The sequence below is a fragment of the Apis laboriosa genome, unplaced genomic scaffold (genome assembly GCF_014066325.1).
Source record: "Apis laboriosa isolate Shangri-la unplaced genomic scaffold, ASM1406632v1 scaffold34_cov151, whole genome shotgun sequence".
NCBI lineage: Eukaryota > Metazoa > Arthropoda > Insecta > Hymenoptera > Apidae > Apis > Apis laboriosa.
The window spans coordinates 8,570,881-8,598,676 of NW_025222928.1; the positions used below are offsets into that span (position 1 = coordinate 8,570,881).

At 26.6% G+C, this 27,796-nt stretch overlaps 7 protein-coding genes across 13 annotated transcripts; 2 read left to right on the forward strand and 5 right to left on the reverse strand.

The window, feature by feature from the left end:
- Positions 1-29: 29 nt before the first annotated feature.
- LOC122714657 (DNA polymerase beta-like) lies at positions 30-1,737 on the reverse strand. The gene is made up of 6 exons (XM_043936188.1): positions 1,560-1,737; positions 1,111-1,310; positions 881-1,041; positions 527-821; positions 277-472; positions 30-195 (listed from the first exon to the last, which is right to left on the reverse strand). The coding sequence occupies exons 1-6, from the start codon at positions 1,624-1,626 to the stop codon at positions 101-103; spliced, it is 1,014 nt and encodes a 337-aa protein (XP_043792123.1). The 5' UTR covers positions 1,627-1,737; the 3' UTR covers positions 30-100.
- Positions 1,738-2,387: 650 nt separating this feature from the next.
- On the forward strand, positions 2,388-4,742 carry LOC122715035 (metallophosphoesterase 1 homolog). The gene is made up of 8 exons (XM_043936908.1): positions 2,388-2,526; positions 2,674-2,818; positions 2,967-3,176; positions 3,288-3,450; positions 3,531-3,662; positions 3,776-3,910; positions 4,008-4,239; positions 4,336-4,742. The coding sequence occupies exons 2-8, from the start codon at positions 2,802-2,804 to the stop codon at positions 4,503-4,505; spliced, it is 1,059 nt and encodes a 352-aa protein (XP_043792843.1). The 5' UTR covers positions 2,388-2,526; positions 2,674-2,801; the 3' UTR covers positions 4,506-4,742.
- A 1,798-nt stretch (positions 4,743-6,540) lies between these two features.
- LOC122715343 (histone acetyltransferase KAT8) lies at positions 6,541-8,743 on the forward strand. 4 transcript variants are annotated; one of them, XM_043937462.1, is made up of 7 exons: positions 6,541-6,834; positions 7,164-7,423; positions 7,507-7,597; positions 7,675-7,802; positions 7,889-8,119; positions 8,192-8,411; positions 8,513-8,717. In XM_043937462.1, exons 1-7 carry the CDS (start codon positions 6,642-6,644, stop codon positions 8,518-8,520), a joined length of 1,131 nt encoding a protein of 376 aa, XP_043793397.1. In that variant the 5' UTR covers positions 6,541-6,641; the 3' UTR covers positions 8,521-8,717. The 4 variants fall into 4 exon arrangements, with proteins under 4 accessions (XP_043793397.1, XP_043793396.1, XP_043793398.1 ...); XM_043937461.1 differs by having other exon boundaries at positions 6,543-6,834; positions 8,192-8,436; positions 8,513-8,743; XM_043937463.1 differs by having other exon boundaries at positions 6,710-6,842; positions 8,192-8,436; positions 8,513-8,743.
- Positions 8,744-9,355: 612 nt separating this feature from the next.
- Positions 9,356-11,493, reverse strand: LOC122715344 (D-aspartate oxidase). 2 transcript variants are annotated; one of them, XM_043937467.1, is made up of 6 exons: positions 10,638-11,493; positions 10,440-10,563; positions 10,218-10,287; positions 9,913-10,064; positions 9,555-9,839; positions 9,356-9,490 (listed from the first exon to the last, which is right to left on the reverse strand). In XM_043937467.1, the coding sequence occupies exons 1-6, from the start codon at positions 10,820-10,822 to the stop codon at positions 9,377-9,379; spliced, it is 930 nt and encodes a 309-aa protein (XP_043793402.1). In that variant the 5' UTR covers positions 10,823-11,493; the 3' UTR covers positions 9,356-9,376. The 2 variants fall into 2 exon arrangements, with proteins under 2 accessions (XP_043793402.1, XP_043793401.1); XM_043937466.1 differs by having other exon boundaries at positions 9,913-10,069; positions 10,142-10,287.
- Positions 11,494-11,648: 155 nt separating this feature from the next.
- Positions 11,649-23,428, reverse strand: LOC122715341 (kinesin-related protein 4-like). 3 transcript variants are annotated; one of them, XM_043937459.1, is made up of 18 exons: positions 23,038-23,428; positions 22,303-22,441; positions 21,782-22,219; positions 21,618-21,698; positions 21,407-21,554; positions 20,843-21,319; positions 20,484-20,753; positions 20,204-20,421; positions 17,491-20,138; positions 16,089-17,418; positions 15,665-16,022; positions 15,177-15,557; positions 14,760-15,089; positions 14,370-14,520; positions 13,695-14,130; positions 12,984-13,605; positions 12,462-12,861; positions 11,649-12,325 (listed from the first exon to the last, which is right to left on the reverse strand). In XM_043937459.1, exons 2-18 carry the CDS (start codon positions 22,334-22,336, stop codon positions 12,029-12,031), a joined length of 8,619 nt encoding a protein of 2,872 aa, XP_043793394.1. In that variant the 5' UTR covers positions 22,337-22,441; positions 23,038-23,428; the 3' UTR covers positions 11,649-12,028. The 3 variants fall into 3 exon arrangements, with proteins under 3 accessions (XP_043793394.1, XP_043793393.1, XP_043793395.1); XM_043937458.1 differs by having other exon boundaries at positions 20,843-21,322; XM_043937460.1 differs by lacking the exon at positions 22,303-22,441 and having other exon boundaries at positions 20,843-21,322.
- Positions 23,429-23,776: 348 nt separating this feature from the next.
- Positions 23,777-25,411, reverse strand: LOC122715098 (alpha- and gamma-adaptin-binding protein p34-like). The gene is made up of 6 exons (XM_043937025.1): positions 25,109-25,411; positions 24,802-24,971; positions 24,620-24,734; positions 24,389-24,544; positions 24,146-24,262; positions 23,777-24,076 (listed from the first exon to the last, which is right to left on the reverse strand). The coding sequence occupies exons 1-6, from the start codon at positions 25,170-25,172 to the stop codon at positions 23,904-23,906; spliced, it is 795 nt and encodes a 264-aa protein (XP_043792960.1). The 5' UTR covers positions 25,173-25,411; the 3' UTR covers positions 23,777-23,903.
- A 339-nt stretch (positions 25,412-25,750) lies between these two features.
- Positions 25,751-27,782, reverse strand: LOC122714829 (26S proteasome regulatory subunit 6B). Its single transcript, XM_043936521.1, has 6 exons — positions 27,627-27,782; positions 27,368-27,460; positions 26,908-27,241; positions 26,612-26,815; positions 26,251-26,515; positions 25,751-26,173 (listed from the first exon to the last, which is right to left on the reverse strand). The coding sequence occupies exons 1-6, from the start codon at positions 27,657-27,659 to the stop codon at positions 25,855-25,857; spliced, it is 1,248 nt and encodes a 415-aa protein (XP_043792456.1). The 5' UTR covers positions 27,660-27,782; the 3' UTR covers positions 25,751-25,854.
- Positions 27,783-27,796: the final 14 nt, after the last annotated feature.

Genomic DNA, 27,796 nt, shown 5'->3' on the forward strand with positions numbered 1-27,796 from the left:
TATTTTTTTCATTATTTTAGTAGTAAGGAAAAATAAAATTCATTGATACATAGTATATAAGAAATTCTTAACATGTAATAAATATATATATCATTGCTTGTTATGAATTACGGTCTTTTGGCTTCTTGTATGGCAATTCTAAAATTCGAAAAATATCTTCTTCACATGTAATTTTTTCTGGCTCTCCTGGAGTTCCTGCATCACATAATACATATATATTTTTGTGTGTGTGTGTGTGTGTGTGTGTCATAAAATTTTTATCACATTTTTCTATACCTTCAGATGTAAGTTGTTTTAATGTATATTCATTCAAAGTATAATTTTTTTCCAAAGCATGTGCTCTCATGCTTTTATTAAAAAGATCGCTTCCGGTAAAGTAAAGTACAGCACAATAATATTGATCATAAGGTACAAATCGAATATCAAGTCTTCTAAATGGTTTTTTATTTTTGCCAGGTACTTTACAAACACCCTAAAATTAAAGACTTTTACATATTGTCTAAATTTAATTAAATGTTTAATATACCATAAATTTTGTTGATCCAAGAGATATTGTATCTACAATTAACTTTTTTTTTTCAAGAGATCTTACAACATTTTTTAAGACTGAGTTTTCTTTCTTTAATTTTTGTTCTTTAGATGTATATGCAGGATATGTTAATAAAACATCAATATCTCCACTATCTTCTTTTTCACGTCTATAACTTCCACAAATGATTATAATATATTCTTCATTCAACTCTGCAATAATATTTTTCATAATTTTTTCAATTTGCTCAATTTCCTTTCTGGGAATTCTTTTCTCAAAATCTTCAAAATATCTAAAAATAATTATATTATAACAAAAATCAATCTATTCTCTATTGTATTATATATATACTTCAGCCCAATTTTTTGATGATGATTAAGCTTTTCCTCGTGTTTTTTTAAATCATCTAAAGTCTTAATACCAGCAGCTAATAATTCTTTAGCTTTTGCAGGTCCAATACCAGATACACGTGTTAATAAATTTATTGCAATATTATTCTCATCTTTGTTAATCTAAAAAAATATTATAAATTTAAAACTAATAAGAAACTTGGATAAGAAATAATTAAAATAAATAAGTACATCTTCTAATTTTTGTAATTTTCCAGTACTCAAAAATTCATCAATTTTTTTAGCAATTTTTTCTCCTATTCCTGGTAATTTCTTTGCCTCTTGTCCACTTTTTATTCTTTCTGTTAATCCACTTAAAGTTCCAGCTGCTTTGCGATAGGCATTATACTTATAAATATTTTTGCTAACATTTCGTTCATAATTTGCTAGCTCTGTAATTTCATTATATAAATTCTATATCAATTGCTAAAAGAAATTAATTAATAATATACATACTTCAAGTTTCAAATAATTTAAAATTTTATACATAACATAAATATTAAAAATTAGAAATTTTATGACATAAAGATTTAAAGTTACAAGTAATTAGATTAATAATATTATAATTTATTAAGTGGTTAAAATTCTTACTAATTTTTCTCAATAATCTTAATTTAATAAATATTTAATAAATAATTCACCTATCAGAAAATCGCATAAATCTTGATTCGGATTTCCTGCGTTATCATTGGCCTTTCGTTTTCCCATGATAAGAATAATATGAATTCAATTTATTAAATTTCACTGATTAATTTTTATAAAAAAAGAATACAAAATAGAATCAATTCACGAGAGAGACAAGAACAGCAAATAACGAGAAAACTGGAAATAGGATAAAAATTAAGAAATCAGCGCCATCTTCAGAATGTTACAAAAACACATAAAAAAGGACAGAAAATATTAAAAGAAAAATAGAGAGAATAAGAATTAGAATAAGAATTAATCTTTTGCACCATCTTTGAAATATATCATTTCAAACATTTCTTCAAATAATCATGCTTCTAAAAGCAATCAAAAGATGACATTAATAATCAATTCTTATTTTATCTCACTTTTTGTTTTCTTTATTTATACTTATTTTTATACATAATTATAGATACAGAATCAATTGAATTTTCATTATATTTTTTCAAAACTTATTTCTTTCAATATGTCTTAATTTTTAAAAATATATATTATTAATAATGTATATTATATTGTCGACATTATAAGGTATCTTTAGAATGATGATTTCACAAAACATAGTATACTTTCTACATAAGAACGTTTTATCGTTCGGCGGTAATGAATTTAAATTCTATAACAGAATATTTGTTTTATTTCTTTATTTCTTATTTCTTTTTAAATTATTTATTTTATATTAATGATATTATATTATAATTTAATTTCAATTTCAATCATTATCAATATTGCAATCTTATTTTCAATAACATTGAAAATGATACTGCAATGGTAAAAAGATTTCAATGCCTTTAAAGCATAGGATAAAAAAATTGAATGTTAGATCTATTCTATATCTCTTCTGTGATACCTTAGTGTTTTGTAAATATCGATTTTATTCAACCAACCATGATTCAAACGAAATTTGTGTATATTATTTTAATTTTTGTAAGGATAAATCAATTTCAAGATCGAATATTCGATTATTGCACAATTGTCTATATTATTTAATGTGATAATTACAAATATGGAACTAAGAAATTTACTTCTCATAATTGCATAATCTATAATTAATTAAATTATTGTATATTGTAGATGAACGAGAATATGTTATAAGTTTTCTATAATTTGAAGTAAAAATATTTGAATACAGTAAAAAATGAATTAATTTACTTCGATTTTAAAATTACCAATGCAATCAAACAATATTAGAAATCTTAAAAATGTTACGACGAAACAGGTGAAGTGTGATCATTATATAATTATTGAATCATTATTTTTAATTAATTTTCTTGCCAATTATTAAAATTATAAAATGGTATATTATAATTTTTAATGTTCTTGATTTATTTTAATGAAATTATTTATTTATTTAACAAATTATATAGATTGAAGAATAGGATGATTGCAATTGGTTTTCTGGTGCTGGCTGCTGTAATTTACAATGAATTTTCAGTGTATGATATACAAAAGTTAAAGTGGTCGACACGAGAATGTTCAGAATGTGTCAAGGTACTATTTGTTGCCGATCCTCAGATATTAGGAGAAAAAAATGAAAATTACTTTGGTTCTTGGATAGCACGATGGGATAGTGACAAGTACGAATAATGATTAATTTGTTATATAAAATTATAATTCTTATATATAAATTTGATTTTTTATATAAAATATAAACATTGACATTTTGTTCCACAGTGTATTATTTGCAGGTACTTAAAAAGAACATTTTCCAAAGCATTAGATCACTCTGATCCGCATGTTGTTATATTTCTGGGAGATCTCATGGATGAAGGTCATATTGCCAATGCAGATAATTTTAAAGCTTATAAAAGAAGATTAGATTCCATATTTGAAATGCCTAATCATATAATGGTATATTTCATATATTAATAATCTAATAAATAATATTATTTATAATATGAAACATATTAAAATAACTTTTATTTTATTAGAAAATTTATCTACCTGGAGACAATGATATTGGGGGAGAAGAAGATACAATTTCATCCAGTATTCACAAAAGATTTAATTTTGCATATAATCAACCAGACACTTTAGTTTATAAAACAGTAACATTTTTCAAGGTAATAAAAAATATATATAAATATATAATATAATATTTTAAATATATATAAATATTTCAAATATATTCTAGATCTTATTGATGGATTGTAATATGCATATTATTTTTTATTAGGTAAATAGATTAACTCATACAATACCAGAAGCACCTAAAGATGCCTTTCTTAATGATTATGCAGAACGAAATACAACAAACGTTGTACTTAGTCATATGCCTTTATTGTTTATGCCTGGTACCTTCGTTCAAAATGTATGTCAAATTTATGCATTTATTAAAAAATAATAGTATTTTTAATTCTTATAATAATTATATTTTACTCTTATTAATAATTATATTTTAATATTAGGTACTGAAAGAATTATCTCCTCAAATTATTTTTACTGCACACGAGCATAAAGCTATGCGTATCAGTTTAGATACGATGACAGATCAATTAAGTGAGATATGGGTTATACCTCCCTATGAAACACCATTATATCAATTAAGAATGGATGTAGGTGATATTCACGAATTGCAAATACCCACTTGTTCATATAGAATGGGTACTCCTCATACGGGTTATGGACTTGCTTATATTGGTAGAAAAATTATATTCACTTATGAAATTATCTTATAATCTTATAATAATTTTTTTCTCAATTATATTTCATATATTTATATTTTTATATTTTTAGATACACAAGAAAAGATAGTAGAATTTACAATTTTATGGCTCCCTGGAAGATTTCCTCAACTATGGATTTATATTTTTGTTGGAATATTTATTTTAGCCTTTAGTATTTGCATGTGTATTTCCAATTATTGTACAAAGAATCATGCATATAATCGTATGTCTTCGATATAACAGCGTATAATCAAAAATACATTATTCAAATACTTCATAAAATCTGAAATATAATTTGATATCAAAGATGAGATAAAGATCCGTCCAATGTAAGTGATTCTGTTACCATCTATATCAAGTTTCTAATAGAATAATGTGATGATAATGTGATGATAAAATTTCTTATTTCATGCCTGAAATAAGAAAAATTTATTTATTATCAATTATAACATAATTTATAAAACATTCTAAACAATTAATAACTTTAGTACTTAAAAATAAATAATTCATGATTTCATTATCTATTTAATTTAAATTTTAAAATTTTATTAAAAATATTTTTTTTAGAAATATTTTAGTATAGTGTATATTTATTCGTTTTTGTTTAAGTATAATAATTTTTACAAATTATAAATTTGAATAAAATATTAATTATTTTTAATATTAATAAAATTGAATTTAACATAACTTGTATATAATATATAAATCTATGTATTTATCTATGTATTATGCTTTATAGTTTTATTTTTAGTAACAACAATATTTAATATAAATGTATATTAAGTGCTTGCAAAAGTTCGTCAAATTCCAAATAAATGGAAATTATTGCGAGTTGGCAATTTCATTTCTTCATGGAGCAAGATGCTTATTTATAATTTTAAAATTTATCTACAGCATCTTGAGTAATAATTAATTTTATTTTTATTATAGATAAAAGATTAAAAGGTCACAAATAGCTACAAGATTTGTTGTTTATGATAATTCCAAATTTCATATTGCTATGAATATTCTATAACAATAACTTTCATTGCCTTAAAAAAATTATGTGCATATTGATTAAATAAATTTAAAAATCCAACGAACTTCTGTTGACACTTGATAAACTTAATATAGTTAAAATTCATATATTTCCTGTTTAAATATATTAAGAGATTGTAATCGCTATATTAACATAGCGCAACTGTTAATTTTTTTAGAAGAGAGTTTATATTTATGTGTGAAAATATATTGTCTAAAATAAATGTTATTGTATACGTTAAAGTTTGATTATTTTGATTAGTTTCTATAATAATAATTATATCTAATTTATCTAATTGTAAAACGATTTAAAAAATAATATAATTTTATATCTTGATGATTTAAAAATGAATTGTAAAATATTTAATACAATAATATAATACAATTTTTAAAATAGATCTCTCAAAAATTCCGCCATATTATTTGAAATGAAAATATAGAAAATCCAATCATCAATTCTTTATGAAGATAAATTTGACAATACTAATATCCGGACACAAATTAATATAATTAAGTTACTAGAAATTACTAATAAATTACTAGTTTCAAATTCTCGCAGTTTCCCGCAATTTCCCAATTTTATGAAATATTTGTTTTTTATAATATGCCATAGTAAATCAAATAAACAAAGATATTACATACTATTATTTTTTAACTATTTTTATTATATGTTACGAATAATAAATTAATTAAATTAATTAAAAAATTTTGAAACGAAATACAATATTGTTAGCTTAAATCTTAATTCAAGTCTACGTTGTGATACTTATTCAAGGAGATAAATGTTCTAAAAATTGTTTTTATTGCTTCGTTTACTTGTCGATAACATCGAATGCAAACAAAAATGAAAACAAAAATGAGATATATTTTTTTTTATCATTCGAGATAAAGCGAATTCAATCTGAAGAAAAAAAATTTTAATAACTAATAATTTTTTCACATTCAAACGAAAAAAATGAGAATTTAAAAAGACAATATAATATGATTAATGATTAGCAATAATTAATATTGATATAATACTGATAAAAGTAACATAATATAATAACAAAAAATAATTTAAATAAACAAAGTATTTTTTAATTATACATTTCTCCTCAATAAAATTATGTACATTATGACAATTTTGCATTATTTAAATATATTTATAATTTCAATTTCCAAAAAAAATGTTCACTTCCGTTTAAAACGCTTCGAACGATCTAGTTTCTTTTATATTATATATATATATATATAATATACGTTGTGGAGAATTTCATGGCCGCATTGGTTGCGTTGCATCAGCAAGTGCAATGTTCATCTATTTTCGGTTGTCTCGTAGCGGTAGATCGCTTCAATGATCAGTGATTTTTAATCTGGAAAATGGCCGAATCAGAACAAAGGAACAAAGAGAATTGTATCGTAGGATCAAAAGAAATGATGGTGAAGCAAGAAAAGCGTGAGAACACGTTGACGAATGGCGGGAAAGGATCTGGGGATGACGCGGACAGTCTCGAAGAATTACCTCTTGATATTGGTGAACACTATCTTGTTCGCAGATCTGATGATTCCTGGCGTAAATATGTATATTATCATGCAATCATTTTTATGTTATTATATATAAAGAATAATTTAATATTAATAAATTATTTATTCGCGCACTTTTGTTCGCGATTTTATACTTATGTTTGTACTACCGGTTTTATCCTAATAAACTATACTTGTTTTGCAAACATTACGAACGATATATGTAATAGGTGATTTAAATATTTTATTTGTTATTAACATTTTATTTTTTTATTTCTATGATTATTTCTTTCGATTATAAATCATAAGTTATTAATGAAAAATATAAATTAAAAAAAAAGGGTATGATATTAACAGAATTTTTTCAATTTCATATAGATCCAGCAGAAATTATTCAAACTCGATATAACGAGAGTGAAAGCCACTATGAATATTATGTTCATTATGAAGGACATAATAGAAGATTGGATGAATGGGTACCTAGGGATAGAATTATGTCAAGCAGATTTGATATGAGTGATAGAAGTTGGAAAAGTGGAGACAGAAATTCTGGTACTGATTTATTGGCAGATTCATCAGATCGTAAGATTACAAGAAATCAAAAAAGAAGACATGATGAAATTAATCACATTCAAAAGGTGCATATATCATTATATTTTATATTATCATTAAATTAAAAATATATATTTATAAACAAAAATCAACATTTTTTTTATTGTAGACATATGCCGAAATGGATCCTACAACTGCTGCACTAGAAAAAGAACATGAAGCAATAACAAAAGTCAAATACATTGATAAGATTCAAATAGGTAAGCATTAATATATATTTTATAGTATTAAATCTTATTTGAAAAGAATCTCATTATTTTCAAAAGTTCATTTCTAGGAAAATATGAAATTGATACTTGGTATTTTAGTCCATATCCAGAAGAATATGGCAAGCAACCAAAACTATGGATTTGTGAATATTGTCTTAAATACATGCGTCTTGAAAAAACTTATAGATATCACATGGTAAAAAATTTTAATATTACAATATTTAATTCTCTACAAAAATAATTAAATAATTCTATAATTAAAAATTGGAATTTTTTTTTTAGAGTGAATGTACGCATAGACAACCAGTTGGCAAAGAAATATATCGCAAAGGCACATTAAGTATATGGGAAGTGGATGGTAGAGAGCATAAAATTTATTGTCAAAATTTATGCTTACTTGCAAAATTGTTTTTAGATCATAAAACACTTTATTTTGATGTTGAACCATTTCTTTTTTATATTCTTTGTGAAGTTGATAAACATGGAGCTCATTTAGTTGGCTATTTTTCAAAGGTATATTTTTTATTTGATTATATTTATAATTTATAAATATAATTGTATTTATCATATTTGATTTACATACAGGAAAAAGAATCACCTGATGGTAACAATGTTGCTTGCATTTTAACTTTACCGCCGTTTCAAAGACAAGGATATGGAAAGCTTTTAATTGCTTTTAGTTATGAATTAAGTAGAATAGAACAAACTGTTGGTAGTCCTGAAAAACCTCTAAGTGATTTAGGAAAATTATCATATAGAAGTTACTGGAGTTGGATTCTTTTAGAAATTTTGCGGGATTTTCGAGGTACTCTTAGTATAAAAGATCTGAGGTAACTTTACTTAAAAAGTGATATAAGTTAGATCAAATTATATAAGAATTTAAATAATTATTAATATAATTTTCAGTCAAATGACAAGTATATCACAAACAGATATTATATCGACCTTACAAAGTATGAATATGGTTAAATATTGGAAGGGTCAACACGTAATTTGTGTAACACCTAAATTAGTTGAAGAACATATTAAAAGTAGTCAATACAAGAGACCACGGTTAACAGTGGATAGTAGTGCACTTAGATGGGGAGCTCCACCACGAAAAAACGTAAAACCTGGCAAAAAGTAGCAGAAATCAAATTGTAATTCAATGATTTTTATTATCGTGAGATTTGGTGATTTAATGTGTTTAGTAAACACTTGATAAAAAAAAGTTGCACTTGATAATATGCAACAATATTCTTAAATTTGGTAAACAATTTTTATGCGCATATGCGAATTTATGTAAAATATTACGCGTATATTTCGCTAATATGCATTGTAAGATTTGTATTTGACTCGTAAGATGAGTAAACATGATTGATTTCTAAAGCTTCGTTAAATCTTCGGAGCATAAAAATATTAAAAGATGTAGTAATATATTCTCTAAATAATTTAATTTTTTTTCGGTAGTACACAAAAAAAAATTGAAGATAATATACTGATATTGACTCGAAATACCATGTATTTCTTAGGATAGAAAGATCATTAATTTTTGCTGGAAATTTATCAGTTTTGCAATATGTGATTATAATCTCAAGATACAAGTATATTGTGTTTCACATAAAAGAAAAAAAAATAAGATTGATAATACCATGCAGTATTAATCTGTATTAATGATTTTATTATATACATTCATTAATAATAAATTAATTATTCATGAGAAAGAAATTATCATAAAATAACCACAAATATGATTAAATTTTATCATCATTACACAATAATATTCATTATTTATAATTTTGAAATAGATGATTTATGCATTTCTTTCGCCAATTTAATGGCATACTTAGCAGTTCCAGGTGCAGTGCACACTCCGTAACCTCCATGTCCATAATTATGCACTAGCTGTAACATAATTTTGATTAATTAACGAAAACATTCATAAATAAAATATTCAATTGAAACTAACGATAGCTTTGGAAAATCCATTTATGATTTGTTCCCTTTCCACTCTGACATTGTTTTCTCTATGTGGTCTTAAGCCAACTTCTATCTTTACAACTTCTGCTTTTTTAATATTTGGTAAGAAGTTTTTACATCTATTATGAATTGCTGTAGATTCATACAGACAAGGTTTTAAATTTTCAGAATCAAAGTTCCTCGAACCACCTAAAGTAACTATACCATTAAAACCTGGTATAATGTAAGTATCCAATTCGCCATAAAAAAATGTTTTCAACCATGGCGCATTTACCTATTTTTTTAAAATTAAAAAATTAAAATATATTTTATATTTAAAAATTAATTCTATGTTAAAATAAATATACTTTAAGTATTTGACCACGTATAGAAACGAGACGTTTATCATTGCATAAAGATCGTGCTCCGAGACCTGTACAATTCATAATTAAATCCCAATCAGATACAAGTTCTGTTAGAGAATTCAATTTTCTTTCTTCCAATTTAATTCCACTTATTTCTAATCTAAGAATAAATATTTATTTAAGGATGTTTAGTTTGAAGAAATTATGTTAATTAATAAAGTAAATTCGTTACTTATTACGTGCCCATGGCAGATACAGTTTACACTCTGTAAGAAGAGTTCTAAAAAATGAGCCATACTTCCAATTACCTTCCACTAATTCAAATTCTTCATCAGTGGCTTTTCTATATATTGGCACTAAATCTTCGATCCAATGATTCTATTGTAAAAAAAAAAAAAAAAATAATTTTTTTTTAACAAAATTAGAAATTTGATGATATTCTATCATAATGTATATTTTCAAAAATATTATAATATTCTTAATGAACATACAATATATTTAAAAAATATTTATAAAAATTCGAAATAAACCTTAACAGTTTCTGGTGAAGAATTTGCAAATAAATAACCGGATATAGCGGTTATACCAGCAAAGGAAGCTTCGTGAGACTTTCGAATATCATCGTAATATTCATACGAATCTCGTATCCAACATCTAAAAAAAACATTTTAATTAAAAAATATAAAAATTTTAAACATCAGAAATAAAATCTATCTTTACATATGAACCTTGTTATTTCTTCAGTTGGTCCAAAATATGATGAACCAACTCTAAATATTCCAGCTGCCACATGACTAACGGTATTATTAAAATCAGAAGCGAAAATAGTAATTTCAGCATTACGTAATTCATGTTTTAATTGTAAAGCTGTAGTTAAACCAATTATTCCACCTCCAATTATAACCACTTTCATTTTTTCGTATTTTTTTTAATAATTAATTAATAAACAATATTTGATATATCTTTTCAAAGATTCCAGTAGAATATAACAATTTATTAATTATTAGAAAATATTATTAAGAATAACTAATATTGTTTGATAAAATTCTAAAAATTCTACATCTTATCTGTTGTTAAAATACTCTTGTTCTGATTGTATCATGAAATTACTTATAGCTGCAGTCGATAATATGTTCTGTTAAAATGAACTCGCAAGATGTATTAAAAGAATTACGTTTATTTTAATACAAATTGACATTTTCCAAAAAGTTGTCGTGGTAATTCAAATATTATGGGCAGTTAATTCTCTTATTAAAGATAAGATAACATCATTCAATGGAAAACGTAAAAGTGTGATTACAGCATAAAAAGAATTTAAGATTTCTGCGCGTTAAACAATGATTAATTGAGATATGTACAACGAATGTTAAAAATTCAGAGAGAATTAGTTAATTAAACTTAGCTTCATTTTCTTATTTATTTGTCTTATTTATAGATTAATATGAAATTTGATCTAACCACATCTATTTTCCCGCATATATACAAACTTTAATTTCAAAGAAAAAAGAAAGAAAGAAATTGTATCAAGATCTCTTTTTTCTTTAAAACTAACGCCTAAATCAAAAATAATTTGTAAACTACAAAAGTAAAATATACAATGATAAGTTCATTTGCCTTACGGGTATCTTACATCTTCAACAATGTAATTGTTATTAACAATCGGTCCTCTTTTGTATAAATTACATTGTCACGCGTTACAATTTTTCATTGTATCTCGGATCTCTTTTTTTTTTCGACTATTTGTTTTTTCGTATCGAAAAATATATAAACGTAACGCGAATTTTTAGAGATGTGGACGCAATGGAATAGTCGTCCTATGCGAACTCTATTCCGAAAACGATTAATATCGCATCACAAAAAATGAAGCTATTTACAATAAGCAAACAGTCGATGAATTTGTCACTAATAATAATACATTATTTTTTGCGTCTACGTTCTGCGCAAATTTTAACGATCTTACAAAGCCTTTGTATGTAAGGCCACACTCACGATTTTTCTTTTTCTTCCTTTTTTTTATTTCTCCATGGAGAAATAAATATTTGTATATTGTTCATTTTACAAGCTTAATGTCTAAGATTGTTATATGTTAAAATAGAATGCTACCTAAAATACAAAAATCTTACGCTTTACTGCAAGGCTGTATTGTATAATTCAAAGGAGGAGGAGGAACTAAAAGAGGCAACGGAGTAGGAGGTGGAGGAGCTTGAACAGTATTCGAAACTGTAGTTGCTGATTGAGCTTCACTGTTACGAATATTAACATTGTAAGCAGAAAGATAACTTGGCCAAAGATGTGGTGGAGGAGGAGATCCAGGAGGTGGCGGCGGCGGAGAACGATCATCTAGTTCGTCCGAATCATCCATCATCATTGCCGTTAATGGAGTGACACGGGGTTTCTTTATTTTTATAATTTTCACCTAATAAACATAATTAATGAAACAATAATTTGATACATAAAAATTAAAAATTTACGTTCTATTTTTTTTTATCTCTTGAAGTAATTTAATAATTTTAAATGAAAAATTTAAATTTACAAATTAAGAGAATACTAACCTTTACTTTTTTTTTTGCTTTTGGAGGTCTCACTCTTTTCTCTTGCTTTCTGCTCTTCCTAGAACTGGATCTTCGAACGTCACGAATTCCATTCCGAGCAATTATAGATGTGGGTGGTGGAGGAGAAGGCATATCTCCTTCACCACCACTAGGACTGGTACCTTCTCCAGGTTTGATTCCATCTGCAAATTGCACTGATTTTTTACTTCTTTGTTTCCGCTTATTCAATTTTGCTAACTTTAATTTTTTCATCTGAATCTTGAATTTGTTTGATTTATTCTCAGCTTCATCTTTATTAGATTCCTTTTTATCTGATTCTGGACTCTCTTTATCCGTGTTATCTCCACTATCATTTTCAGGAGTAGATAAATCATCTAAGTTACCATTAGGAACTGATGTTCTAAAATATATTTATATATATATATATAATAATAAATATATACATATTTGCATGTTTATATTTATATCTTAAGAATAGTATAAATATTTCTTTATTCCATACAAATATAAATAATTGCATACCTGAAACCCGATGCAACTAAGATTCCTTTCAAAGGTGGTGGAGGCAACTCTGGCCATTCTTTGGATTCTGTCTCGATTTGAGTTTTATTTGTTTCATCTGTTGTTATTGTTGCAGTAGCTTCATCAACATCGTTTTTTAATTTATTTAATCGCAACTTTTCATCATCTTCTTCTTCTTCTTCTTCGTCATCTTCTGCCTCTTCCTCATCTTCTTCGTCATCTTCCACCTCAGCTTCTTCTTCCTCTTCTTCTTCTTCATCCTCTTCAACAGGCATTTCTTCTTCTTCTGTAGAAACAGAAGATGCAACAACCGGTGTTTCTTCTTCTTTTTCAAAAATAGTAACGGAAGTTTGTTGCTCTTCCACATCACCTTGTTCTTCACCTTCTAGAAGAGCCTTCAAAACACATGGATCTAAACCCGTATTTTTTTGCTGATTTGCATTTTCTGTTTGGCGCATGTTACTTTTTTCTAATAATTGAAGAGCGCGACGATTAATTCGTTCAATTCGCCTACGTTCTTTTTCTTTTCTCCTAATCTCGCGCAATCGTTTACGTTCTTCCTGTTCTTTTCTGCGGGTCTCCAAAATAACTTCGTAGTTATAAACTGGGAGAACTGGTACTTCTGTAAATGTAATTATATAAATAATTATTTATATTTTAATACACACACACAATATATGTTTATCATAGAAAAAGACTAAATTTATTTACTTTGTGATGTCACTTCAGTTCTTGTAAACGTTGATTGTGATGCCGGAAGTGGGACAGGACCAGGGACAGGTACAGGAACAGAAATAGGTAATGGAACCGGGGACAAAGTAGAAACTGGTGTCGAAGTCATGGCTGGTGGAACGGCCGGTACAGGCATTGGAACAGGAACTGGAACAGGTACAGATATAGGAACTGAGGGAACCGGAGAGGGTTGAGGGACTGTCGCGGAGTATATCATCCCTGCTGATTGATCGATTGAAGAAGACTGTCCGCCGCTCCAGTCTAACGATGTCGGAACAACTTGAAGAACATTACCTACGCGAACTACTTGACTTGAGCCTCGTACAATCGGTGTACTCGAGGAATTGGTTGAGTCTCTATGGGTTGCTGAGACTCCATTGAAATCTGCAGGTACAACTTGCAATACATTGCCAACCTGTTTGATATTTTGTGAAAATATATTATTTTTTGACAAACAACATCATTTTTTTACAACATCATCTTTTTGCAACATCATTAAATAAAACAAAGATAAATAAACAATAATATTAGTAATATATTATATTTGATTTTATTTAATTATAAAATAAAAATTAAATTCATAAAATTTATTAAATAAAAGATTTTTATATAAATTAATATTAAATTTTTTAATTTATATAAAGAATTACATACTTGTAAAACGGTAGGTTGCTGGCGATATAACATCTGTTGTTGTTGCTGAGGTGATGACGAATAACATACATTTGAATTAAAATTATCTGTATAATCATTTGATATTCCTGTTCCATCTTGTTGCTTCTTAATACCTAGTTCAAGTTCTAATCTAAAATTAAGCAAAAAATTTAATCATGAAAAAATACTATTTTTTATAACAAAATATATATTTTATTATTATTGGGATCAATGAATAATATATATATATATATATTATATATTATTACATATCATTATATATTATATATTATTATATATAATATATTATATATTATAATAATTTAGGAAATAATGGAGAGGAAGGGCAGTTAGGGCTAGGATTCCGAACACGATTTCTATAAATATTACCTATCATCAAGTGGCAAACGTTTCGGAGAACTCGCTGCAGAGTCATCAATGCACGGTGGATAAGTTAAGTTATTCTCTGTATAATAGTATTCGTTTCCAACTTCGTTTTCAGTCGAATATTGGAAACCTGCTGTGACTGTCTCCATATTGTCACCGATGTGCATTTCCGAGTCTAACACGGTCGAGTCCCTAGATAGTCCGGACACGGACTGTACAATTGTTTCTATTCGTCTACCTCTTTCGGTGCAGCTATCTATTTTCATATTATCGTGTTCATCCTTCCTTTCCCTTGAATTTTCACTGACTCTACCTCGTCCCACAGAAGGTGATCTGAATCGACAGTAAGATTAGCTTACTGACTACCTAACATGAATAATAGTTTACTAATTATTGTTTAAATTATTCCTAAAAATTCACCTGGAAGATCGTAATCGTTCAGTTATTCGTATATGATCTGGGTTCCTCATTCTTGATCTCGAGGTAGATCTAGTCCTCGACCGAGATCCAGATCGAGACCTTGATCTCGAACGCATCATTGATCGAGATCTGGATGTTGATCGAGATCGTGATCTGGACCTAGATCTTGATCTAGATCTTGACCATGACTTCGATCGCGATCTAGATTCACATCTGAAATGATCGTGTGATGATCTAGGCGGTGATCTTCGTAGTCGTAACGGAGAACGACTTCTAGATGATGGTTTTTCTATTCTTCGAATATGTCCATGTCTGTCTAGATCCAATAATTCTCTTTCCTTTTCCCATTGCCTATCTCTTCTTGTACTGGGCCTACTTTTTCTTTTAAAATAATAATATAAATTTGTAATGTTTTTTATTAAACAGAGAACATTATTTAACAATACAATATTATCTATATTAATAATTAATATTGATATTAATAGCACCTATGTTTGAATTTTGATGAGGAACGGAAAGGACCTTCCGTAATATCTCTTTCAATACTATCATTTCTATAGTATAATTTTTCTTCGTAATCGAGGTCCAAATCTTGACTATTAGAATAGGAATCCAAAGACTCATTTCCATCTCGAAGTATATTTTCTACTTCATACGGCCATAATGATCGATCAGCTTCATCTCCACGAAATCTTCCTTCTCTATGTCTATCAGGATCCACATTTCTTTCTCTTAACACTTCTATTGTTTCATACGATCTACCTTCTTTTTCTCTTTCCATATAATCGTATTTCCTTCTGCTCCATTCATCTCGCTCTCCTTTAGATCCATGCTTCTTAAAATGATCTATATAAATAAATAACCATTAATAATATTAAAAAAAGAAAAAAAAAATGATAAAAAAAATATTACCTTTATTGTATGAGGCAGTGTTAGATCGAGGAGAAGTTCTTATGGATCTTTCTCTTCTATCATTTATTTTAGATCTACCAGATCTATCTTCATCTATTCTAATTGATCGTCTCTCTTTACTAGAGGAACCTGGAAGCGATTCTTCCTTTCTTTTTGGACTTTTGCTTCTACTTCTACTCCAACTACGACTATGGCTCTCACGGCTTCCTTCCTGTTCCCAGGAAGTACTTCTTCTTTTTTTATTACGATCAGAAGGACTAAATCTTCTCCTTTCATTATAATCCTGCTTTAAATTTTTATTATCTCTTCTATCTCCTTTTTCTTTATCATCGAATTTTTTATCTCTTTTTTCTTTATTTCGATCATTAATTCGTTTATCTTCTCTATTTTCCTTTCTATTCGGACTCTTTTTCTTTTGTTCTGTATTTGGTGATCTTATTTGACATTCTGCATCGCTCACATCTTTATTACGTGATCTAGATTTTTTAAGTTCTTCTAATTTAGTTTCTTTATCTCCAGATTTATATTCAGTAAAATCAAGTTTTACTGTGCCTGGTGATTCCGATTTTGTAGTAATTGAGGTTTTTACTGTTATTGATAGATCTTTTGAGTCCACCTTAACATCTGTAATAGTAGTTTGTTCTGTGGGAATAATTTCAGTAACTGATGTGTGTGTGTTATCAGTCTTTTCACATTCAATCTTGAATTCAGCAGAAGGTTCGTCACAAGATATAGTTTTTATGTCATTTTTCATAGCGTGTGATTCTCGAAGTTTTTTCTGAATGGTTAATAAAGCTGCAGCATGTTGCATAGGATCATCCGAGATTAATTTTGTCTTTATACGTTCATTATTTCGTCGAACTAACAATTGCTTAGGAATCAATTTAAGTGCTGCTTTTCCTTCATTTGTTTCCTCTGCTTCTTTTACATTGATAGATGAAGATATTATTTCGGAATTTTTATTATTTAATTTTTCACATGATTCATCAGATTCATACTCTGCAAATATATCCATTCGTAAAGGTTTATAACTTGTATCTGAATATGATTCGTTAGTTGAAAATTCAGGCGAATTTTCAATAGTTTTTACATCGAATTTTTTTTGAATAGTTTGATCTTCTGTCTTCTGCATTCCTATAATTTCTTCAAATTCTATCTTTGTCATTGGAGATTTCGTATATTTTCCATCGCGATATTTTATTTGAAGAGGTATATTGGGAATGGATTCGTCATCAGTCTTGATCAGAGTTTCATTCTTTGATTTATCCTGAAGAAGGCTTCCCTTCAAATTTAAGGAACTTGTATAACTATTGTTAAAAGCTTCCATATCCTAGAAAAAAAAATAAATAATTAATATGTATATTTAATATGATATTAAAAAATATATATTGTATAAAAATACCTCAGATTTCTGAGATCCAGCTGGAGAACTAGGACTATATAATTCTGTATTTTTTTTCGTTAATTTTACATCTATCTCGAATATATCCTTTAATTCTACATTACATTGTTCCTTTAAAGGTATCAATTCTTTTGTCTTATCAAAAAATATGTCTTTTTGAGAATTATTATCCAAATTTTTTATGCGTGATTTGTTTCTAATATGTTCTTCTGAAGTCCAAGATGATTCTAATAAGTCCATATCTTGAGATTTTCTAGGGAATAAATCGATATCTGGATTTGTTACATTTTTAGATATAGACTTTCTTGATTGTTGTTCAACCATAGAAACATCCTCATCTTTTATTTTTATTTTAGGTAATATTGAATCACAACATTCCAAAGATACTCTTTCAATCTTATGGTCGAATTTATTTATTTTTGCCCATTCTACACACTCTTCCTCCCACATAACAGGAGTTTTTAATTTTATTTTTTCTTCAGATTGTGATGCCATATCCCAACGACTTTTTTTATTCTTTTTGCTAATATCATGTTTCATAGATGCATCAACATTTTTGCTAATTGTATTTATTTCTTTATGAATGTTATCAATAATAGTGATATCTTCTATATTTTCTTTTCTGTCATTTTTTTCTCGTAGAAATGACTCTTCTTCAATATCCCAATCATCTTTCTTTCTCTTATTTTTTTGTTCTAGAAGCATCATAGCTTCTCTTTCTCCTTCTTCTTGTTCTTCTTCCCAGATTCTTATTGCAGACAATCTATCTTGCCTCTTTTTACATTCTTTCAAAGTTTCTTTTTCTATAGCGATATATGTATCTGTTTTTTTATCATATCGGACTTCCTTTTCTAGCTTTTTTGAAATATGAGTGGCTTTTTTCTTATTTATCATCAAATCAGATACAGCTTCCAAGCTGTCAACTTCCCATTCATCTGCTAATAATTGTCTCTTACTTACTTCCCTTTCAAGTTGTGTCAATGATGGGACATTTAGGGTATCGAATTCAGTTTCTGCCCATTTTTCTTTTTTGTATTTTTTAGAAAGCTTAATTTCATCTTGCATTATTTGTTGAGATATGCGTTCACTTTCTTTCTCCCAATCAGTTAAGAATTCGCTGCTGTTTTTTCTTTCTTTGTCTTTTTTTCTTTTTTTCTTTCCATCAATATCTTCTTCCATTTTCAAATTTCCAGGTATAATTTCTTTGCTGATATTAGAACATTTTTCTTTAAAAGATTCATCCTTTTTACTTTTGTCATTTTTTTTACTTCGTTCATCCTTTCTTTCCATTTTCCGAATATTTTCTATTTCATTATTTTCTACTTTTTCAACTTTACTCTTTAATAGAGTTTCTCCTTTTTGTGACATAATTACAGATTCCATTTCCCATTCCTCTAAATATTGTTCATCAGTTTTATTTCTTTTTTCTTCATCTTTGTGAGTTTTATTATGCACATTACTATCAGAAATTACCTTTTTAACTAATTCCTGTTCTTTATCCCATATATCGCATTTATCTGTGGATCTTTTTCTGCTTTCAACTTTTACTTCTTCTTTGATTTTCTTTAACGGAACTTGCGAATGTACTAATTTTGTATTTTCTAAAGAAGAGGATTCTAAAGATGACTTTCGTATTACTTTTATTATATCTTCATTGTTTTGTTTATTACTATATTCTTTCTTCTGTTTAGTCTTTTTACTCGTTATCTTTTTTTTTCTTTTATCTTCAGACGAATCACTACTACTAGAATCGGAACTGATTTTTCTTCTTCTTTTCTTTTTCATTTTTGCTATTCGTTTCGCTTTCTTTTTCCATTTCTCGGCTTTCCGTTTCTTCTTCTTTCGTTTCTTCCGTTTATCGTCAGAACTGGAAGAATCACTGCTACTAGTACTACTGTCACTGCTATCTGAATCTGATAATGAATCTGAATCATTTGATATTTTACGTTTTCTCTTTCTTCTTTTTACTTCTTCTTCAGAGTCAGAGGAACTTGATGAACTAGAAGATTCACTACTGCTGGAAGTCACCTTTTTTCGTTTCTTTTTTTTTCTTGTCTCTTTAGAGTCAGAATTTTCATCGCTCATACGTTCTACTTTGATTCGAACGTTTTCCCAATCGCTGGGTATGGATTTAGAATCTTCTGATTCACTTTTATCATGCATATTTTTATTCTCCATCCTTACTCGTTTTTGAACCTGAATGTGAGTACTGTTTAGTGACATTTTATCATCCTCAGTTTCCGTAATTTTCTCTAAATTTTGTCGATTTTCATTAGATTTATATTTTTCTTCAATTTTATTTGAATCACTTTTATCCGATTTTTCAGACATACTATGCTCTACAAATGAGAAATTGTCATCTGGTAAATTAGTTTCTATATTGAACTCGTGGTAACTTAATGTTGAAGTAGGTTTATTCGGTTTAGGAGAGAATTCCTTTGATATAGGAATATCACTGCAAACCATTTTCATAAATTGTTCATATTCCGATGCTAATTTTTCATTACCCGCAGACTGTAACAAAGGGGATGTTGATTGTCTATTATCATCTACTTTTTTAGCATTAGAAATCTCAACTTCATTAACATTTTTATCTTTATTGACGTCTTCTTCTATCGTACTTAACTGTGGAGAAAATTCCTCTGATTCTAAAATAAATTTTATATGTTAAATATATTCTTTATTTTATAAATAAAATATACAAAATGTTTACCACGTTCTGAAACAGTATTGCCTGATTTCGTCTCATTTTCTTGTTCTTTTTCCGTATCATTAGATAATCTATCTTCGTCTTCGCTATCCCATTTCGATTTAGGTAATTGTACATTAATAGGTACATGCCATTTGGTCTTTTCATCAAATTTGCATATGCCTGCTTTTGGATACCAATTACGTATACGTTGAGATATTTCAGATTCTTCTGCATCCTCTCTAGAATTGTTAAAATCTGAATAGATAAAAGAAAATTGGTCAAACAAAATAATTTGATATACCGTATAAAATCTGCCTCGCATATGTTACGCATTTTTTCACGATGATCGATGGTTACTGCTTGAAGAATTTGTTGATGATTAATAAAAAGAGATATGCGAGGATTTTCAGAATAAAATAATTGAGGCCTTCCGCGTTTAGTTATTCTTATTGATTCAGGAGGATATTCTTTAGGACCATCAAGTCCTTCAACGATAAAAGCATAACGTTTTAAACGACAATCGTTTATCATTAACATTTGTTCAAAGTGACGCACATAATCTTCGGCTGTTCTATAATATATATATTTTTCAAATATTTATTTAATATGCAAGAAAAAATATAAATAATATAAATAAATACGTATTTTTAAAATACAAACCTGTTCTTTGTTGATCGTTCAGAATGATCATGTCTTCTAATCTCAATAATATCATCCATTGTTATACCACATTTTTTTAACTCTATCCATGAAGAAGAATTCATTATATCTTTATCTTTATCTTTTTCTTTTCCTTTATCTTTGTCTTTTTCCTTTTCTTTTCTATCCTTGATTTCAGGTCTTTCCTGTGAATCACTTCTCTTTTCTTTAATATTTTCTCTCTTTTCTTTTATTCCTTTCTTTTCTCGTATATCTTCCCATTTATCTTTGTCATTATCCTTTTTATCTTTGTCTTCAAATTTTTTATCTTTATTTTCTTCATATTTATTATCCTCCCGTTTATCTTTATCATCTTTTTTATCTTTATCTTTTTTACGTTGTTCTTTATCATAAGAAATTTTATAATATCGTTCTTTATTATTGTAATCTTTGGATTCTCTACTCGCACTATCTCTTCGTTCTTCTCTTCCATATCGTCTTCTTAAAATAGTTTTTGTATATTATTTATACATATAAAAATGTAAGAATTTGTCATACATATAAAAACGATAAATTTTATTATACCTTTCTGAATATTTATTTTCTATTGCAGATTTTAAACTACTTTTATGAGAAACATTAACATCTTGTTTACTTTTTTCTCTTATTATCTTTACATTTTCTAATAAATTTTGTCCATTTCTATTTGCATAATTTTCTTCTTCTAAACTAGCTGTAAAATAATTTAGCTATTGCTAAAAATCAATTTTAACTTAAAATATGTCATATTAAATACCTGCAGCCATAGCTTCAGCCAATAACATTTTACTTTTGGATTCTTCTCGTCTAATTTCTTCAATAGCCAGAATCTTTTCCTCTACAGTACAGTGGAAATTTTATACATTAATAAAATAAATTAATATAAAAAAACCTGCAAATTAAATTCACATTCCATATTACCTGTTTTTTTTTTTGATTTATTACCACTTGAATGACGATTATGAAACTGCATAGAATCCGAGTCAATATTTAACAGTGTGTTTGAATCATTTTGCAAAGATTTTCCATTATTACCCAACATATTTTTAGATTTAGAAACTTTAGTAGTATGTGCTTGAAGCAAAGTGGATTTATTTTGAATTTTTGGTGGCACATTAAATTTGTTGGCAAATGCCATTAATCTCTTTTTAGCCTGTAGTTTTCCTAATACTGGCTTGAGCATCTTAGGACTTTCCAATCTAGGTGTATCTCCATCACTGACTTGGCCTTTTGTACTTTCTGGTGTTTCTGGCATTTGTATATCAAGCAAAGATATTGGAATGTCTGGTGTTGGTTCTTCTGGAGCATAAGCATCCTCTGATTGCGACATTATGTTAATACTTTTTTTTTCTGTTTCTTCTATATATAAAATCATATCAAAATAAGAAAATATAATAAAATTAATTTATGATAAAAATAAATAAATAGGTATGAAAATTTACCTTGAGAAAAATCAATTAAATCTGTCTTTGTCATTGACAATGCCTTAGTTTATCATGCATATGATTATTCTTTAAAATAGTACTACGAGCATCAACAAAAGTTTTACTTTTCATGCTTAATATGCATATATATCAGATTCTATAAAATAAAACATGAATAATTTACATCTAAAAGAATTATCAATTCTTTTGTAAAAAGAATTATAATTCTCACATACACAAGGGAATTATATATTGAAAAAAAAATATGATTAATATTTTTTCTATTTTTCAATTAAAGAATACTTTTATCTAATATCACTTGTATAAAATATAATAAAAATACTTAAATATAAACATTTATACATATGTACATAGCTGAAAACTTTATTAAGAAGTAGCACAAGCACAATTGCACAATGTTTATTATTATCGATAATAATTTTAATTGATAATTCTAAAAATAAGAACAAAAAATCAGTTATTAACTTATTTGAGATAGATAGGTAAAACATTAAAACATCGATAAATTTAATTTAGTAGAATGTTTTTATCGAAGAAAATTTAAGCTAAGAAACAGAGATTCAAATATCTGATTTTTTAATATAGATAATTTACAGGTTATGATGAATGCAGCTATTTTCAATAAAATTTAAAAAATTTATTATTATTTAATGAAAAATATAAAAATTCCAAAAAATGTTAAATAAAAACCAAATATCATTAGATATAATATTGTTAGTTATAAAAACTTACTTCATACTGAATGCTAAGTAACAGACGGATACATGTTGCCCACGATAAAAATGACAGAATATTATCAACTTCGCACACCGGATTTTTCGGTTCCACAAATATTTTTAATTCCACTATTCTGTTCCTGTGTTCATCTAAGTCAAACAGAGCTACTATAAGAAAAGCGTCCGACATTTTAGTCAAACGGCAGGCCGGCAACTATAAATGTTCGTTCATTAATTCAGCAAGAACAAGGATGCCAATATTTGAGAAATAAACGAAGAACACTACTAAACATGTATATTTCATTTCGGTTTGATAATTATTAATTCGGAATCGAAAAAAGTATTTTAAAAATATTTCAATTCTGATTGAATTTATGATTAATTCTATAATATCAAATTTTTGTATGAATTTGCACTTACAAATAAAAACTTTACATTAATATTTAACACACACGCACATACAAATATATTTTTATATTCTACTTAATTATATCTATCATGAAATTATACAAAAGCTTTTATGAATATATTCATAAAAGACATCATTTGAAATAATAAATTTGATAAGTTTTACTACAAAACATACATTATAATTAACTTATATTTTATACACATGCAATATTATATTAATTTTTTTTACTTTAATTTTACTCTTATCATAACTTTACGTTAATTTTTACTTAATTATAAATTTACGTTAAATTTTATTTTACTATAATTTTATGTTCATTTTTCATTTAAGTAATTTTTAAAATTTTATAATTATCTAACAATATTTTTGCTGTTTTGTTCTTGAAAATTAACATATCAAATCCAAATAAAAATACTAAGATAAAATGTTTCTAATATGAATTTGTATGCATTATAAAATAAATATGTAGATTAATCTTCCATTTCTGATGGATCACCACCCATTGCTTTCCAGAAAGCAGTGACTAATTGTTCAGCTGCTATACGTCTTTGATTAGTTGGTAATAATGCTGCATGTTCTTTCATAGCCCTTAATTGACTAAACAATTCTCCAAAATCTGTATTTTCTTCACCCATAATTCCATCTGAAACAAATAATATATAATGTAAATACACTAAAATAAAAATTTATGATAAATTTTTGTTCAACTTACCTAACATATTTTCTATTGGCAATGTTTCTGTAGAATCTTGATTTAATTCAATTTTCCCAAATTGTTCTTCAACTTTATTCATATCAGGATTTCGCTCTTCCATATCTGATGGTTTTCCTATAAAATTAATATAAATTGTAAATATTTACAATTAATAAATAAGTATTTATATTTATAAAATAACAGCTTTTTAATGTAGCTAATTTAGTTTAAACATTTATGATCCAAATTTTTGTTGAAAACCTTTAAGTGTCATATTTGGCCACATATGAGCATGTAAAGCTTCAATAATTCTCTCAATACCATATTTGTTATTTTCTGAATCAGCTTCTGAAGCATCTATATCAGGTCTATTTAATTCAATTAATTCAAATCTATTTTGTAGACACCATTTTATCACTAAAATATTATAAACACATATTTAATATTTCATTACTTTATAACATTTATATATCGATTATTATTTTTATATACCTTTGTTTCTAATAACAGTATCTATTATAAAATTACAAGAAAATAGTAATACTTCTACTTCTGCTAAAGAAGCAATCAAAGATGACCATTCTTTTAAATTCTGATCTGCATTTTCCTAAAGAAATCAAAACTAAAAATCATTTGCTCTGTTAAAGATTCTATTTAAAATTTAAATATCTTACTGTCTGTGGATTATGATGTACAATCAATGCTTCCACATCATTGATTGAAATATCTTGAGAAGAATTTTCTATAACACATATCAATACCTGTGCTTTGTAATATTTATTTTGAATATTCCATAAATAATAATCAAAGTGATCTTGGTTAGATAATTTTTCTCCTCCTATATCTATAAAATATATAACACATAAAAATAAGAAATCACTACAAAATAATTCTCATGCATACTTTTATTTTAAAAAAGTTACTTTATTAAACTTGTCAAATTAATATTAAAATGCGAGAGATATCGAAATTTCAACTTACTTATAGCAATTTCATTAGCTTTTCCTTTTTCTGTGCTTATTATTAATATTCGTGGTAGATTCATTATAATAATATTTTATAATATTATTAAAATTATAAGAAGATATTTTAAAATTTAAAATATATTATTTATTATTTGATATTTAGGTTATGATTACGATCTTAATATCAATTGACATAAAAATATGATAGTGAATAGATAAAATAAATTACTTTTATGTGATATATAGCGATATTTGTCACTATATTTGAAAATAAATCAATTGAATTATATTAAACATCGATAAAATTGCAATTCATAACATTTCGTGATACACTACCAGAACTATGTTTGTCATTATTTGATCATTAAAAGAACTAGAATAATTCTATTAATTCTATCTCATGCAATATTTCGATAAATTCTAGTGTAATATTGTTTCAATAAATTCTAAAATATGAAAAACTAGTTATTTAATTTAAAATTAATATCTTACTTAAAAATGGTTTATAATTTTAAATAGATCAATTACACACGATAAAATTTTATATCATTATTATCCATAAATTTTCAAATATTCATTTGTAGATAATTTTTAAAAATCAAATATATAGTAATACAATATATATATAATATAAGAATATATAAATTGATAAGACAAATTTTTATAAACATATATTGATTATTAGATTTATAGCAATACATAAATTTGCAAATACATATATGGTCATAAAATGTGACACATAATAACACAGTTTCTTGCTGATTACTTGTAGAATTCATGTTCAGATTCATCCTTTTTAATATTATTCTTATAACCCTTTTCAAAATCTTTTGCTAAGACTATGTATCGATTCTCACGAACCGCATGCATTCCTGCTTCTTGGCAAATTGCATTAATATCAGCACCAGAAATTCTATCTGGTCGCGCAACATAATCTTCAAGATCTACCTCTTCACTCAAATTCATTTTTGCAGTAATTGTTGAAAAAATTAAACGTTTTTGACGGCGATCAGGCAAAGGAAATTCAATTTTTCTATCTAATCTGCCAGGACGTAATAATGCAGGATCTAATGTATCAGCTCTAAAAATATATATAAATTATTTTATTTAAATTAGTTTTTATATATTCAAAAGTAGAAATAAAAATAAAAATTTTACCTATTCGTTGCCATTATAACTTTAACATTAGTAGTTTGATCAAAACCATCCATTTGATTTAGCAATTCCAAAAGAATACGTTGCACTTCACGATCAGCACCAGTCTGAGCGTCAAATCTTTTTGTAGCTATAGCATCAATTTCATCAACAAAAATTATAGCTGGTGAATTTTCTTTAGCTAAACGGAAGACATCTCTCACCATTCTTGGCCCTTCACCTAAATATTTCTGTACAAATTCTGATCCTACTACACGAATAAATGCAGCTAAAAAAATATTAATTGTACTAAGTTATAAGAAGTTAAGTATACCGTTTAATCAGATATTCTTAAAATATATGATATTAAAAATATTATATATACCAGTAGTATGTCTAGCTACAGCTTTTGCAAGCATGGTTTTACCACATCCAGGAGGACCATACATTAATACGCCCCTTGGTGGATCAATTCCAATTTGCTTATACAACTCAAAATGAGTTAAAGGTAGTTCTACTGCTTCTCTAATCTCTTGTTTTTGCATATCCATACCACCAATATCGCTATATTGAATATCAGGTTTTTCATCTTAAAAATATATAAAAATATGTATTAAAAATAATCTTTTGTTGCATCAATAATAATAATTTATTATGATTTAAATAATAATAATTAAATACCTGCTTGCAACATTGAAATACTTGAATCAGCTTCTGGTGGTAAAACATCTACTAAAGCATTACTATGTTTATGTAGAGCTACACTAGCAGATGGTTTTAACAATTCTCTATCAATTGTAGATAAAATCCGTACATAATAATTTGAGCCTGTAGTAGAACCTACAATACCAGTATTTTGGTCTACAGCTTCTAAGAATTGTCCAATAACTAAAGGTACACTTTGTATGCGTTTTACTTCCTCTTGAGCATGTAAATATTCTTTTTTCAGATTACGTTGCTCATCTTTGATATATTCTTCTTGAACTTCAAGAAATTCTAACATTCTTTGTAATTTCTATAAAATACAAAATTCTTATTATATATCAATTAAATATATTTATGTAAATTAATAAATATATAAAAAAAATATTTTTTTATTAATTTTTTTACCAATTTTTTTACCAACATCAAATTTTTTTACCTTATACTTGGTATAAAGATCTTCAACATCCAATTCATCACCAGCACCTGTATAATGTCCAATTACAGGTTTGCATTCCATTTCTCCAACATCCTTAATTAAAAAGAATTTAAAAAATTTATTAATAAATAATTAAACAAACAAATTAAACTGAATAAAAATTGAGGTTATATAATTTTAAATTTAAATATAATTTTCAATCATTCTTTTCCTTAATTTTAAAACAGAAAATATGAATAAAAATGCATATATTAGATACCTTATCTGGTAGAATAATACCCATATCATCCATTATTTAATATAATCTTAACAATTAATTGCAACTAAACATACGAATTAGTGAATGACTTGAGTTTCTTGAGCAGTTCAGTTCAATGATCATACACATCAAAGGTGGCTACCATTAACTAGTTAATCAACTAAAGAAAC